Genomic DNA, 14,615 nt, shown 5'->3' with positions numbered 1-14,615 from the left:
AAAAATAATTAAATGCTTCAAATGTATCAAGACATTTTAAAATGAAAAAAAAAAACACCAATAGGGGACTATTAGAGTCCCACCTTATAAAAATGTTAACATTTATTTACAAAAATAATAATTACTATTAGAAATAGTAGCTACATTTTAGGTGTAAATTGAATAGTATACTTTTGCTTGAATGTATACCCAAGAATATAGTATTATGCTACTGAAATTTTAATTTGGAAAACACAATTCTCATATTTTAAACTATTTTTACACTTAGTTTTTAACTAAATTGGACCTTTGTCTCTAAACCTTCTAATTACTAAGATAGCCTTTGTGACAGCTTTCCTGTCTGATAACTAACCCTCGTATCCTTGTGTGATTTTCTCTTTTTTGTTTTGGCACTTATTCTTAATAATTTACCGGATTGCCAATATATATTTTTATCAGTCACGTCCACATACTGCAGCTAGTATATAGTTCAATCCTGTCTTTCAGCATCACATTACTGTGACTAACACAGCTTAACTTGCTTATTCATCCTTTGGCTTTGTTTATGTAAATCATGTGTTTTTAAGTGTATTGGGGGAATTATGCCATAGTGCTTTGCATTGTCCAGCTGGAATTAAGTAAATGTAAACATTGATAGCTTTAATGAATGTAGTTGCCTCACTAACCATGCAATATTTTGTGAGCAAGAATATTTATTTACTTTCTGTTAAAAAAAATGTGTAATGATACTTTCAGACATCAATTTGCATTCTCTTTCTTCTTTGTGTCCTTTTCCATGTGAACATTAGCATAAGGCAAATGGCTCTAATTTGACTTTCATTTGTGTCGAGGTTTGCATTTCTATAGTTTAGCTGCTAACATGTTGTTCACACCCTGACCTATGCCTGGATTACTCAATTCAGAGGAAACACCCTGATGGTTAGACTTTTGTACAGCTGTGTGGTAGAAAGAAAGAATGTAGCCTAAGCATAAAACAATGATATCCCTTAACTAAATCTCTTTTATTTAAGCAAAAATACAATTTAAAGATATTTAAAGGCCATTACGAAAATATATGTAACACTGGTTGGCCAACTGTGAATGTTTTCCTGTTTTGTGTTTGTTTTTGTTCTGTCTGAGACTAATTTAATGTCCTTTCGGGGCCTTTGCCTTTTACTTTTCATTACTTCCAGACTCTCAGAGAAACCGTTTAAGAGAGTTTCAGTGCATGGCAATAAACAACAACAGTTTCTCAGATGTTTTTAAATTGAATATGAAAATTGCAAAGGTTTGAAAAGCAGTAGGTCAAGTGACCTGGAGGCAAAACAAGTGATTCAACTCATCCAGAAAGAGACCCAAGAGAAATATTTTTAATATCTTTGTGAACCTTAAAGCGATACAGTCAAGGTTTATGTATTATGTGCAGTGCAAACTCAAGTTATTAAATGTGACCTAAAATCAACATCACTGACACACTGTATCTTTAGAGTGAGAGTAGGTGAAAAACTGCGGCAACTGATGACTGAAGAAGGGACTGAGACCTAGTACTAGATTAAAGGAATAGTTCACCCAAAAATGTTCGCACCCTCAAGCCATTCGAGATGTAGATGAGTTTGTTTCTTCAGTGGAACAGATTTGGAGAAATTCAGCATTACATCACTTGCTCAACGATGAATCCTCTTTCATTTGGAGGAGGTGTTATTATGGGTTGTGGAGTGGTATTTTACCCAGAAGTGATGAGATTAAAACGCCTAAATGACTCATTTGTTTATTACAAACATACTGCTTTTCACTTCACAAGACATTAACTGAAGGATTTGAGTCATGTGCAGGTATTATAGTTCTCCGTCGCTACTACAGATTTCCGTTAATTGCAGTGAATCTACCACGGATTTCCGTCAACTGATAAAAAAAAAAAAAAACTAGGGAAAAATAAACATGTAGCGCATTGTTGTCATTGTTGTTCTGCCGGAGCACCAAAAATCATCCCCACCACGGTTTCAGCTTCAGTGACAACATATAGATGTTCGCATCATCCACAGTCAGAGTCTTGAGAACTCACTCATGTCCTCTCATTTTCTGTGCTCCCGCAGATCGTGATAAGGAAAGTGACAGTGACAGCTTTTAATAGTTATTAAGGGAGTTTTCCAAATGTGATATCGACTTAATACTACAGTTCAATGAACAAGTACTGATTTTGCTCTATTACTTAGTAACAGCTCAGCCTTTGCATCTCTAAAAGCAAACACGAGTTTCATTGATTAAATGAAAGTACGATTTTGAACGAATCTATTGAGTCAGTGATTCATGATTATCCATTCACAAAATGAGTCACTTGCTTCATTCCTGAAAGAATCAGCTGTTCGAAACGAATCGAATGAATGATTCAGTGATAAAATCAGAGAGTTGCCGCTGCCTGCAGGCGGATTTAGTTTCAATTTTAGCGTATAATTTCAGTCATTTAAATCATTTAATATTTCTGTATTAAAAATTTTATATGTAAAACATTAATCTCCACATAAATGTATGAATTTAATTGTACTCATGCCACATCTGAGCCTCATTAAACTTTTGAAAATGTAGCCTTCGTACAAGCCACTTTTTGTGTTCTTCTGTGCACCCTCTCTAGTACAAATTAGTTTTTTTTATTAATACTAATTTCATATAATTGGTAACTTATTTTTCTTATTCTACTTCTTATTAGGCTATTTTTTTAAATAGAAATTTTAAAAAGCTTATAAAGATAAATTTTTGAATTATGCCATTACAAAGGTAAAAAGAAAGTCAAATTGTGAGTCAAATGTCACCTCATATCAGAATGTTTTATCATTGATCAGAAGGAATGTGACAGGTATGGCTGTGGAATGGGATTTGGCTAAAGAAAAATTTTCAGTCAAAAGATTTTTTATTTTATTTTTTGCTTGTGGATTATTTGTGGATTATTGTAATGCTGTTTAGACTCTCATTTTGACAGCACCCATTCACTGATACATTGATGAGCAAGTAATGTAATGTAATCTTGGATGTACATTTTCAGCATTTTTTTTTTTTTTTTCTATTATTCTTTTAATTTCTGAGTGAACTATTCCTTTAAGTTGCCAAGGAAAAGTGGAGCTCCATAATGTCTGATTTAATCATTTATTTTATTAATTTAATTGCCCTCACCTATCATCTACCTTTCATTATGTTTTCACTCTCCTCTTGCCTGGCAACAGGACCCTGGTTCATATTTTTGGAGCCTTCAAAGCAGACAGCTACCAGAATGTACACATTGGACAAAACAAAGAGAGAAAAATCCTTGTTGCTAAGAAACAGAGGAAAAACAGATCAGCAGGAGGACCTTTGCATGAAATAATAGACTAAAATAAGATGAATTACTACACATGCTTTGCAATTGTAATAACATAATGTATTATTGTCACTTAAAATTTTAAAAGAAAGAAAAATAATTTTACACTGATTTCAAAACATTTACATGGACTGAATATAACAAACACACTGTCATTATATTCTGAAAATGATTATTTGATTTCAATATACAACCTATTTTCAGTCTACTGTCTAATGGGGAGAATTTGCATTTAAATCACATCTCACACATAACCCAGACCAGAACAAACCAGAAAAATAAGTCATACATTTCACAAAAACTTAATGAATATAGATTTAGAACATAAGGTCACATCAGGAAGTCGATGGAGATTAGCTGCACTTTTAAATTAAAAAGCAAACTATATAAATATAATGTTCATCTGTTGTCAGCAGCATTCTAACCATTATTTTCCACAATTAGAAGTTTCTAAAACACATTTTTAACCTGAAAGGGAAAAATACATTTATCAGATCACTGTGCTTATTACATATGGAGAAGTCCTGGTTCAATGCTGATCAATTTGGTCTTACCTGCGTTTGTCTTTTCTTGATTTGCATTTCTTGTTGTTGTTTTGCCCTGACCTCCTCCAGAGTTAAGCACCCACCTGGGAAAATAGCAGACATGGTTAAACCAGACAATATTGATGTATTCTATTTGAAGAACACGCGTAGAAACAAGTGACTGTGGCAAATGTGGTGACCCAGGATAATGTAAACTATTTATCTGTTTTCCAAATTCACTAATTTTAGGCTTGTGCCAGACCTATCAATATATTCAAGAAACTTTAACTCCTCCTAGTGGTCACAAGACAAATGCGTTTTATTTGATTCCTATCAAGCATGCTCTGGGCTTCTCATATTTGTTTTCTGACATGGTTGGTTGAATGACTCACCCACAGTACTAGGAGATATGGAAATGTAACCCATGGCCCGACTCAAGCGCAGATCCTCCAGAGCTGCCAGTTCTGCTTCTGCTTCTGTTAAACAGCAAAGAAGTCAGTCAGTGAGCAATGACTGCTTGCTTAACCTTCTGTAACTTTCTTTTAAACTTAAAACAGGAAATATCACATATTTAATTATGCACATAAATATAAAATGCATTCAGTTTAATGGGTGATTTAATATGTGCTTTTGTCACCTCCATTGACGACAGTTTTTTTGGCGTAATTGGCCAAACAGCATAACTGGAGACAGGTTATGTGTTATTTAAAAATACAATTTGTAAAATAAATTAATTAATTAAATCATCCTTTGAGTTCGAAATTTTCCCCTAATTGAAGAAGCACCCATTCAGCAAAAGAAAGAAAAAGAAATCAGTGTGAGATTCTGCATCACAATATACCTACTTTGTTGAATATCTTGCCTTTTCTTTGGGTTTGGTGCAAAAACTGTAAATGCCTTTTGACTGTCACAAAAAAAAAATAGGAAAGTGTCAGTGATCAAAAGCAATTATTTAAGTTAACAAAACAAGCTCTAATGGATTCTATGGCAGCTACACAATTTAGGCTGCTGCTGAAGCTTGGATTAAGACCTGATCCACCATATGTTTCCACTGGCACTGTCCTACCTGTGGATTTCAGAAAGCGCATGCGAATATGTTTTTGGCATTGGTTGTTCCTTCGGTGCATATTTCGCAGGTTTTGACCTCGTTGAAGTCACGGTCGGTTTCGCCTTTATTGCTTTATTGCTTCTCTCCGTTGCTTTAGGGTTGTATTCGGTGTCACGGTTGCATCCTGGGCAACTTGATGCCCTGTTTTTGCGGTGACCGAGATCTCTGGTTCTGACTGCAGGTGTGGTTTCAGCTGTACTGGCTTTCTTGTTCACATGCTTAGGTTTCGTTGCAACAGGTTTCGGCTTTATAAGTCTTGTGTCCGGCATAATGAGGCATTCGAGCTCTCACCTGCTCTCACCGATTATGTTCAAATGTCCTTTGATAAACGCACCGATTTATACCAGTGATATAAAGGAGATATTTTAATTAAAAAAAAAAATAATCGGTGTCTCACATAAGAGAAAGTATAAGACCGTGCGTGTGAAGTTTTGTGGACAGCCGGAAACAGCGCAACCGCGTGTCTGATCCGATTACTGAGCGCGCAGGACACACTGGTGACCTCACGCTAAACCATAGTAACCGGTCCTTCAACAACTACCAGCCCTACTAGCTACTACTAATTAACAATAATAATATAAAGGTGCATTAATTATGTTATATATTTTACTTATATTTTTTTACATATTTAAAATGCATTTTGTATTTTTTTGCGGTGAAGTCTGTTGTGGTTGGTCTCGCTATTCTAAACTCAATTAAATGTAGCCTATAACAGGTGTTGCGCTATTACATTTCTAAACTGAAGTTAGCTTTTATTAAGCACACTATTTTACAGGGCCAAAATATGGAAATCTATAACCATTTTGAAGGAGGAAAATAGAAGATAGCCTAGGCTAATCAATAATTATTTGCCAAAGCAGTTATTTATAATATATGGAGTCAGTTTCGGGTTATAAGTGCACAGATACAAGCATGTTTTACCTGCTGCAAAGTGTATAGGTACATTTGCTCGTATTTTTCAATGACAGAAGCGTGTACGGTCCTCCTACACTGTAAGCGGTGCTGTAACATTCACCGCCCTGATGAATTTCTATCGCTCTCTACTTTTACCTTTGACGCATTAGGACATGACGGGATTGTAGCAGTCGCTGTAACGGTCAGTGTGTGATGGGAGAACTACCCCGTTGACTTCGGACAGGTAGGATTATCTTGAACGCTCATTAATCAGTCGTCAAAAGAAGGATGTTTAGGCAAGGTCCGCGACCGGCTCGGTTGCAAAGGGAGGAGCGCACGCTCGCGCACAGAGCATCATCATTTTCCCTTTTGACTTTCATTTTGTGTATTTCGATGCGCAGCAAGTTACGCCGTGTGCATTTCGTGTGCTCGATGCTTTTATATGCATCACGCCGTGCCATAATTTAGGGAAGTGCAGGTCTTCGGGGACGAACAGAGGGCTCTAGCTGTCACTGCACGAACACACGCCCATTTTCAATATATGACCAAAATAATGACCCGCGGAATGAGCATAACGTCGATGCACCGACTCCACAAGGCACAATCGCATTCAGTGGGCTTTTTGTAAGACCTGTGCATTTGTTTTTATTGTAATTTCTTCCACTCCGTCATAGGCCAACGAAATGTTATGACAAATACGCGGATGTTTTTGGGAATCATCGTGGGTTTTTTATTCACAAATGACTGCGGCTCGCGCATAAACATTGACACGCGTGGCATTCTGGCACCTGTGCGCGCGGCGCTTCCTGGTATGTGTCCATTAATGTCGTTCGGGTTTCACAGTTATTGCACGGAGAGAGGGTTAAAACCTTCACGTTCAATAATTTCACGGATGCTTCATTTACACTCGGGATTTTTATTTCTATGATTCGTATGAAACAAAGGGCAGCGCATTATTCGTCTTCGCTGTGCGTGCATGGCGCAATATTATATTAGGCTATTATTGTAGCCAGATTGTCTCAAGCAGAAATGCTCAGATGCTTCTTTTCTTTTTCTTTTTCTTTTTTTCTTCAGCTGCGGCCTGGTGCGAGTTAAAATAATATTGCACTAATAAATTTGTGGTCAAATTTACGGTAAAATAAACAACTGGCAGAACTTTACCGTAAAAATAAAATGATGATATTAAAGGCATTACGGGATGTGTTGGGTGATTATATATTTTACAGTTCCCACACAAGCACGAAACACCAGTTATATTATTATTATATATTAATAAAATGCAAAATGCCACAAATGATTTTTTTGCTTTGAAATGCTGCTTTTCCCTTAATTATAAGGAATTTTCCACTTTTTACATATGGAAAAAAACATTTTAACAGTATTTTACTGTACGTTATACTTTAATATAATTTAATAACAATTCCTATATGTTATAATGTACATTTTCATGTATTGTCTTTTAAAATATATAATTTTCTCTGTATATGGCAAGGTAACTTACAATTGCTTTAACCAATTGAAGATTGTTACTGTAACACTTTGACATTCTTTTTAGTTAAAATTATTTTTTAAGGCATTTTTAAAGAGTTTTGTTATTTGTTTCGGCACATAACCAAAATTTTAAATGCACAATTCAGTCATTGTTTGTTGAAATCATATGTGGCATTTCTACTGTACATACTGTACATATATAATATATATAGCATAATAGCACACACACATATATATATATATATATATATATATATATATATATATATATATATATATATATATATTCATATAGAATATAATCTATTTAAATTCTACTAAAAATATAATTAAACACAGTTGATATTCCTATGTTCTGCTGATTGTATTGAATCGGAACTTTAGTTCCTCATAGCAATTTAGCTAGAACTGAAAAGTTTAGATTTTCACTCATGTGCAACTCCTGTTTTAAAGTTAGTCTACTGAACAGAATCAACTTAGTTACTGCACCTAAAACAAATCACATTAAATGTAAATGCTGCTTTAATAATTTATTTAGTGTGGTCATTTATACATTTTTTCATATCATGCTTAAAAGTCATTTAAGAAAGGCCACTTTCTTTATATAGTGTAGGTATATTTTTACGATCTGTGATTTTGACAAGTAAGACATGTTCCTGGATCAACTTCTTTTGTTTGTCCCGGATCAACATTATTGTCCAAAAAATGTAGACATATACCTACCCCTAAACCTAACCCTACCCATAATTTATCCCTAAAATCAGAGGGAAATATGGTTAAATAACAAGGGTATAGAAGATCCAAACTCTGGTTGTAAGGCTAAAATTGACATTTCCTGTTAACTTATCCCTTGATTCTGATTGGTTGATTGGAATGTTGATCCAGGAGCATGTTGCACTTGGTGAAATCACATTCACCATATTTGAATGTAGGCCTATAGTGATAAAAGTTATGTATGCGAATAGATTTTTATTTGTTATGAATACTATGCATTCAAATGCACTTATTAAAACATAATTATAATTGATCTCTCCTGTCACTGATTAATGGAATTCAGAAGACCTTTCTGCAATGTTGTCAGTTTCCACAACAGGCACGTTCTTCATTTAATTTAATTTATATGAAGACAGGCCCTGTAAGCAAATACAAGAAAACTGTTGGAAATATATATATATATATATATATATATATATATATATATATATATATATATATATATATAAAGAGTTCTTTAGGATATCTATAGTTTACTATAATCAGTTGCACTGGGAAATGGAATTTCAACTTCAAGGTCGATATTTTGACTTGAAGTAGAGTTTAAGTACACTTACATATTTACTGTATTTCAGTTTCTTGTGTCCAGAATTTGTGGAACAATGGACAAGGAGCCCCAAACTAAAGCAGAACCTGCAAAGAGCACAGTTAACACCACGACCACCACAGCGGTGAACCCTTCCCATCAGGCCAATGGCACCCCAAAAACTCCTCCTGCGCTCACAACTGTAACCACCTTCCACAATCAACCCACCCCCACTAACAGAAAAGTGGTGCAGGTATGTGTTCAGTTTTGTGTATCATTTCTGCCCTTTGAAAGTGTTCACATTCAAAGTATTTGTGCTGTCAACACGTACAATAACTGTGTAAGATGAATTAAATACGTTTAGCATCATTACATTTCTCTGTGGAATGTACCGTATTCATTCATTTATTTTAAAAGACCGATACAAGCAAGTATGTAAACTAATTTTAATACTACATTTTGATTGCATACTATTGTTACTATTATCTTTTAGAATAAAATTAACCACTAATTCACCATCTCCTTCTCCAGGTCAATTTGTCTGGGGACCGACTGGCCCCTTCTTTTTCACCAAGTGAGAGAGTCAGCCAAGCTTCATCGTCGCAGCAGAGCGCTAAAACGGTGTGTGTGTGCAACAACATAGAAGAAAAACTATTGGTTTTATTGGTGCTATCATGACATTTATTGTTTAATGTCTCTCAGGTTTCTCTACCCAACACTCCTGGATCAACACCTCTTGTAAGAGGAAATCAGAATCCGAGCACTGCTACGGCCGCCCGCAAAATCTCCCCTCAAGCGCTGCTTCTGGGGAAGAGCCCGAGTACAAGTCAGACTCAGATGCTTCTGAGGGCCCAGATGGTGAGATAACCTGTGTCATCATGTCCTGTTCTGCAGCATTTTTAAACTCTTCATCATTGCAATTTCAGTTCCTCACATGCACTTTAACAGTTTCACCCACAATGCAACAGAAGCCTTGCCCCCTTTCACACTCAAATGGAAACTTTGCTGGTTTCTCAACTCTTAGTGAACACAGATATGGAGGGTGTCCTGTGACCCACTGCACTGTTTACTCACAGTCCTTGATAATGTTATATTTAAAGCTTTTATCAGCATAAAGTGTCGTACCGTTTTCTGACAGAAATCTCACATGCTCAGTAAGACTGGATTTTATTTGATAAAAATACAGAAAATTTTTTAAAGGTTACTGCAATTTAAAAGAAAACATTTCTGATAATAAAAATAAATGTTTTTTGAGCAGCAAATCAGCAGATTGGAATGATTTTTCTGAAGGATCATGTGACATAGAAAACTGGAGTAATGATGCTGAAAATAGAGCTTCGGAATAAATTACATTTTAAAATCTATTAAAACAGTTAATAATATTTCAGAATATGACTGTTTTTACTGTATTTTAAATAAAAAAATTACTTGGTGAGCATAACAGATTTCCAAAAACATTTTAAAAAACACAGTTTCGAGCTTTTGACCGGTGGTGTGTGTGCTGTGCACACATAATGATGTCTACAGGTTGTATTTCCGCTCAGCACATGGTCTAGTGTGACCAGAAGGCCTATTGGCTTAAACAAGCGGAGGGTTAGTGTCTAGAGGTCTGCACAGGGTGCATGTTTGCATGTCTCTGATGAGGACAGATTTTACTCGACCACATCAAAAGCTCTTCACTGTGCTGTGAAGTTCACCATCACACCTACACAGCAACAGCACAACAGGCAGGAAATGACAGCCTTCTATTCTGCACCTCTGGGACTTTTTCTTTTATCTTTTTTACCTTCTCTCTTTTTCTTTCTGTCTTGCGTTTCTCTCTTTTTTCTGCTCTTGCCATCTGGCAGTTGATTCTAACGTCTGCTGTGCGGCCTGATGTACCTGCCCTCTCCTCTTCCTCCTACTCCTCCTCTTCCTCCACCCTTTCCTCTTCCTCACCTCGGTTTCCCTCCACACAGGTGAGCTTGATTATGTCTGATCATGTGATAAAGACATCCGTTCTTCTGAATTTAAAGGGACAGTTCACTTAAAAATGATATTTTGTCATCATTTACCCACCTACAATGGAGAAAGTTATACAAGTTTGTAATAACTTGAGAGTGAGCAAATTATAAATAAATTTTCATTTGTAGATGAACTATCCCTTTATTTTAACTGTAAAAGCCAAAAAAAACAAACATATTTTGGTTCAAGTTTTAAATCTTTGTTTATCTGGTTTCTGTTACATATGGTGTTCTTCCAAAACCAGGTTTTATGGCATCAATATTTTTCATTCTGTCTCTATTCTTCAGCTCCAGAGTCTGACTCTCCGTCCACCTCCACCTGGCACCCTTACCATCCCTCCAAACTTACCACTAAAGCCCACACCATCAAGCCAACCCCCTCCTCTTTCGTGCCCGAGGTTACCAAGCTTCCATCTGAGACCCAGCCAGCCAGTGAATGCTCCAGGGAAGGATGGAGCTACTAAGACTGAAAGCCCAGCATCTCATACAGCTCAAACGAAAGCACCAGTTCGCCATCTTACGGTTCCACCTCCATGTAAGTGAACATATACATATCTTGAACGGTGGTTTACTATGTCAACAAGTATAAAAAAATAATGACGTTTTGGGGCAAAATGCCACATAAAGTGACCAAAATGTCCAACATATTTCTCACAATGTGGGATTATCCAGCTGATTCTTGTTTGTTATTTTTTCATTTTTCTCCAGCTCTGTATGCACCTGCACAGGCCCATGCTTTAGCGAAGCAGAAGCTGAATACCAGTGGTCTCAAGAGACCCCATAGCCAGATCAGCATCCCCCAGCACCCCTTTAATCAGAGGCATACGCCCCCAAACTCTCCCCCTGCCACACCAAAGAAGCCTCTTCCAGAGTTAAAGCGCTGTCCGTCCACACAGTCATCCCAAACCGTGTCGTCGCCCATCACCGTTCCTTCCCCCGCGAGGTCTCACCTCACACCCCCTGCCCTTACTCTGCCCTTGAGGTCTTCCTCACCTGGTGGGTCCTTACTGGCTACAAAACAGCTGCTGAGGATCGCGTTGTCTTCTGCATCTGCCCAGTGCACCAACGGCCAATCAAAGACAGCTACTGTGTCCCCTCCCCACGATTTCATCCAATCGAAGCCGCTCATCTCGCCTGTGCTCGCTAAGCCAGAGTGCCCCGCCCAGCCGTTACGGACTCCAAACCCATGCCCACAGCTGGTGCAGCTGTCGCCCTCCAGACAAACCACTGCGGCCACACCTCTCATCACCACCCCACCGCTGGCGTCTCCTCAAAGGGCATCCCCTCCGTCTCCAGTGCTGCCCTTGGTGTCCACCAGCAGCATTCTCGCACCGCTGCAGTCTCTTTTGACCTCACAGAGTCCAACACAGACATCCGAGACGTCGAAAGAGCCGAAGGATAGAAAGGAAGAACAGAAGGAGGGAGATGTACCAGAAAAAACTCCTCAAGATCTGAAATGTCCAGCACCCCAGGAGAAAATCACCCAACCTATCACCGTAGATCAGCCATCAAGTGAAACTACAGAGAAGGTTATTAAATACGGTGTAAACTTCTTAGGATATATTCGATAGAACTTTACTTTTTCTGGGAGACCAACAGGGATTTTTCAGTGGTCAATACTATGATATTTAGAGAGAAGTGTGGCCAATTTAGTGCTAAAAAGACAATTTATTGATGACAAATGTTACATAGATAAATTGCTTAAGTTAAATAAACTATTTACTACTATTTACTGTATAAACTACTAAAATAAAATTTGTTCAAAATTGGATTTTGGAAACAATGCAAGCCGGTGAAGCGCTTGATAACTGGCCAATCAGACAGTTATAATCCAATGCTCATAGTCTCATAATGGCGAAATATCAAATATCATATGATTAATAATCATGGACAATATATCAGTCTATCATTACTTCTTAAAATAACTTTCCAGCAGGGTTATTATAGTTAATTCAAACCAAAACCCCCAAAAAGTTAATTATATTTTCATCATTATATATATATATAAATGTCAACTAAAAAAAAAATAGAAATTATTTCAGCTAGTTGCATTTTCATGTAGTTAAGCTTGATAAACGTAAAATATTAAAACTAAATAAAAAAATATATAAAAATAAAAAATAAATAAAAATTATACTGACAAAAAAAAGCTTCAAAAAATACATTACTACAACTAATTAAAATATACAAATAAAAACTTTCTAAATGTTAATATAACTATAATAGTATCTCATTGATACTATCATAATATTGTTTTACAGTAATGCTTTAGTGTGTATATGTTGACGTGAACAGTCTCTCCATTTCAGGTCTTGGACAAGAAGACAGACTGCACAGAGGATTCGAGGACTGACAGTCAGATCAAGACGTCACAGAAGAATGAGACCCTCTCGACCTCAGTCGCACCATGGCCAGCTGAGAAAGATGACCATTGTGAGGAAATGTCCACCCAGTCAGACAATCACTCAGGTATAAAGTCATAGTCTGCGATGAAAAGCCAAATATTTCTCATCAAATATACACAATTTATCTGAATGTTTTAGGACAATACCTCAGTATAATTGAGAACACTATAAAGTCTATAAAGCTGTCTTCATCTTTCTAGCAATTTCCAGCCTGTCCTCTGACATGTCACCCATCCAGTCCTCCATCACTCAGCCAGTAGATATGTCCCCTGTGGACAGCTGCTTTCCTCCAAAGTTTCACCCTGTGTTAGAGAAGCCACCAGTTCAGGCTCCCAGCGTCAGTCAGATGAAGGCCACAGAGGCTCAGCAACCATCAGGAGCGGCCAAACCTTTGGTTCTAACACACCTGGTGGAAGGATTTATCATCCAGGAAGGACTAGAGCCATTCCCGGTAAATCAACCACACTGATATCAGCATAATATATGTATGTTTGTGTGTGTTTGCATGTATATATAATGTTTTCTGAACGATTATGTGACACTGAAGACTGTAGCAATGATGCTATATATTCAAATAGAAATTGTTTGTTATATTTTGCAATAATATTTCACGATAATCCCACAGGTGAGCAGGTCGTCTCTGATGGTGGGTCCTGTCCGTGATTCTGGGGTGAATGGTGTGAGGGAAGCTGAACTCATCCCTTCCAGTTCAGAACCTCCAGAGGACTCCACAGACTCAGATGATGTGGTTACAAACAGTAAGTAAAACATCTGCCTCCTTTTGTATTTGTAGTTTATTGTATGGTACAAAAATAACATGTAATCTTTAAACTATCTATCTATCTATCTATCTATCTATCTTCTGTAGATGGTGTGGGACGGTCCCACAAGCTTGTTCTGCAGTGCCAATTTTGCAAGAGGAAAGGCACCGCCCAAACATTCCCACGCTCCAAGCGCTTCTGTTCTAAATCCTGTGCCAAGAGGTACTCCTCCCTTACATGACAGAAATAACACATTTAAGGAATAAAATAAACACGCTGGCCTATTAGTGTAACTGACACAATAATGAATGGGTGTCTGACTTGTGTTCTGGCACAAGCAACAGCTCCATCAACACCTTTGCAAACGTCTCTCTTGCTCGGTGGAGGCAGAAACCACAACTGGAAGGATCTGAGCATGATTTCCTGCATGTATCTAGAGTTCTTTTCAAGGATAAAAGCAGAACATGTATTTTTGAAGAGAAGATGTTTACGAAAATAAAGATTTGTTTTGTTCTTAGTTAATGTGGTGAGCTATAACTGTGGTTACTGTCCTAGAACACCTATATGTCAAATTGAGGAACTAAAAGTTACAACTTGGTCATTGCAAAATGGCTAAGTGAAGTTAGCAAAGACAAAAGCTGAATCATTTGTTTGCAGATGCCACATAGATTGATATTTTGTTTCTATTGTTTTTAATGACTTTGGTACATTTTTAAGTATAAGAAGTGTTTTTTAGGAGCACTGTATTTAAGTATGGTTGAATAGTGATTCACACGCTCAAAGCCAGTAGCTAGCATTGTC

At 37.0% G+C, this 14,615-nt stretch overlaps 1 protein-coding gene across 1 annotated transcript in view; it reads left to right on the top strand.

The window, feature by feature from the left end:
- LOC113042411 (polyhomeotic homolog 3) overlaps positions 1–14,615 on the top strand; it is a 28,119-nt gene that overhangs the window by 9,814 nt on the left and 3,690 nt on the right. Inside the window, exons 2-11 of the mRNA XM_026201271.1 lie at positions 8,709–8,898; positions 9,177–9,266; positions 9,348–9,503; positions 10,493–10,603; positions 10,937–11,183; positions 11,357–12,177; positions 12,958–13,117; positions 13,254–13,504; positions 13,679–13,811; positions 13,922–14,036. Coding sequence (XP_026057056.1) covers positions 8,722–8,898; positions 9,177–9,266; positions 9,348–9,503; positions 10,493–10,603; positions 10,937–11,183; positions 11,357–12,177; positions 12,958–13,117; positions 13,254–13,504; positions 13,679–13,811; positions 13,922–14,036 — 2,261 coding nt within the window. The 5' untranslated portion in view covers positions 8,709–8,721. The remainder of the gene's footprint in view (positions 1–8,708; positions 8,899–9,176; positions 9,267–9,347; positions 9,504–10,492; positions 10,604–10,936; positions 11,184–11,356; positions 12,178–12,957; positions 13,118–13,253; positions 13,505–13,678; positions 13,812–13,921; positions 14,037–14,615) is intronic.

This window comes from Carassius auratus, chromosome 24 (genome assembly GCF_003368295.1).
Source record: "Carassius auratus strain Wakin chromosome 24, ASM336829v1, whole genome shotgun sequence".
In the NCBI taxonomy this organism is placed as follows: domain Eukaryota; kingdom Metazoa; phylum Chordata; class Actinopteri; order Cypriniformes; family Cyprinidae; genus Carassius; species Carassius auratus.
Note: the sequence above shows the minus strand (reverse complement) of the source record. Positions and strands in the feature narration are given on the sequence as shown.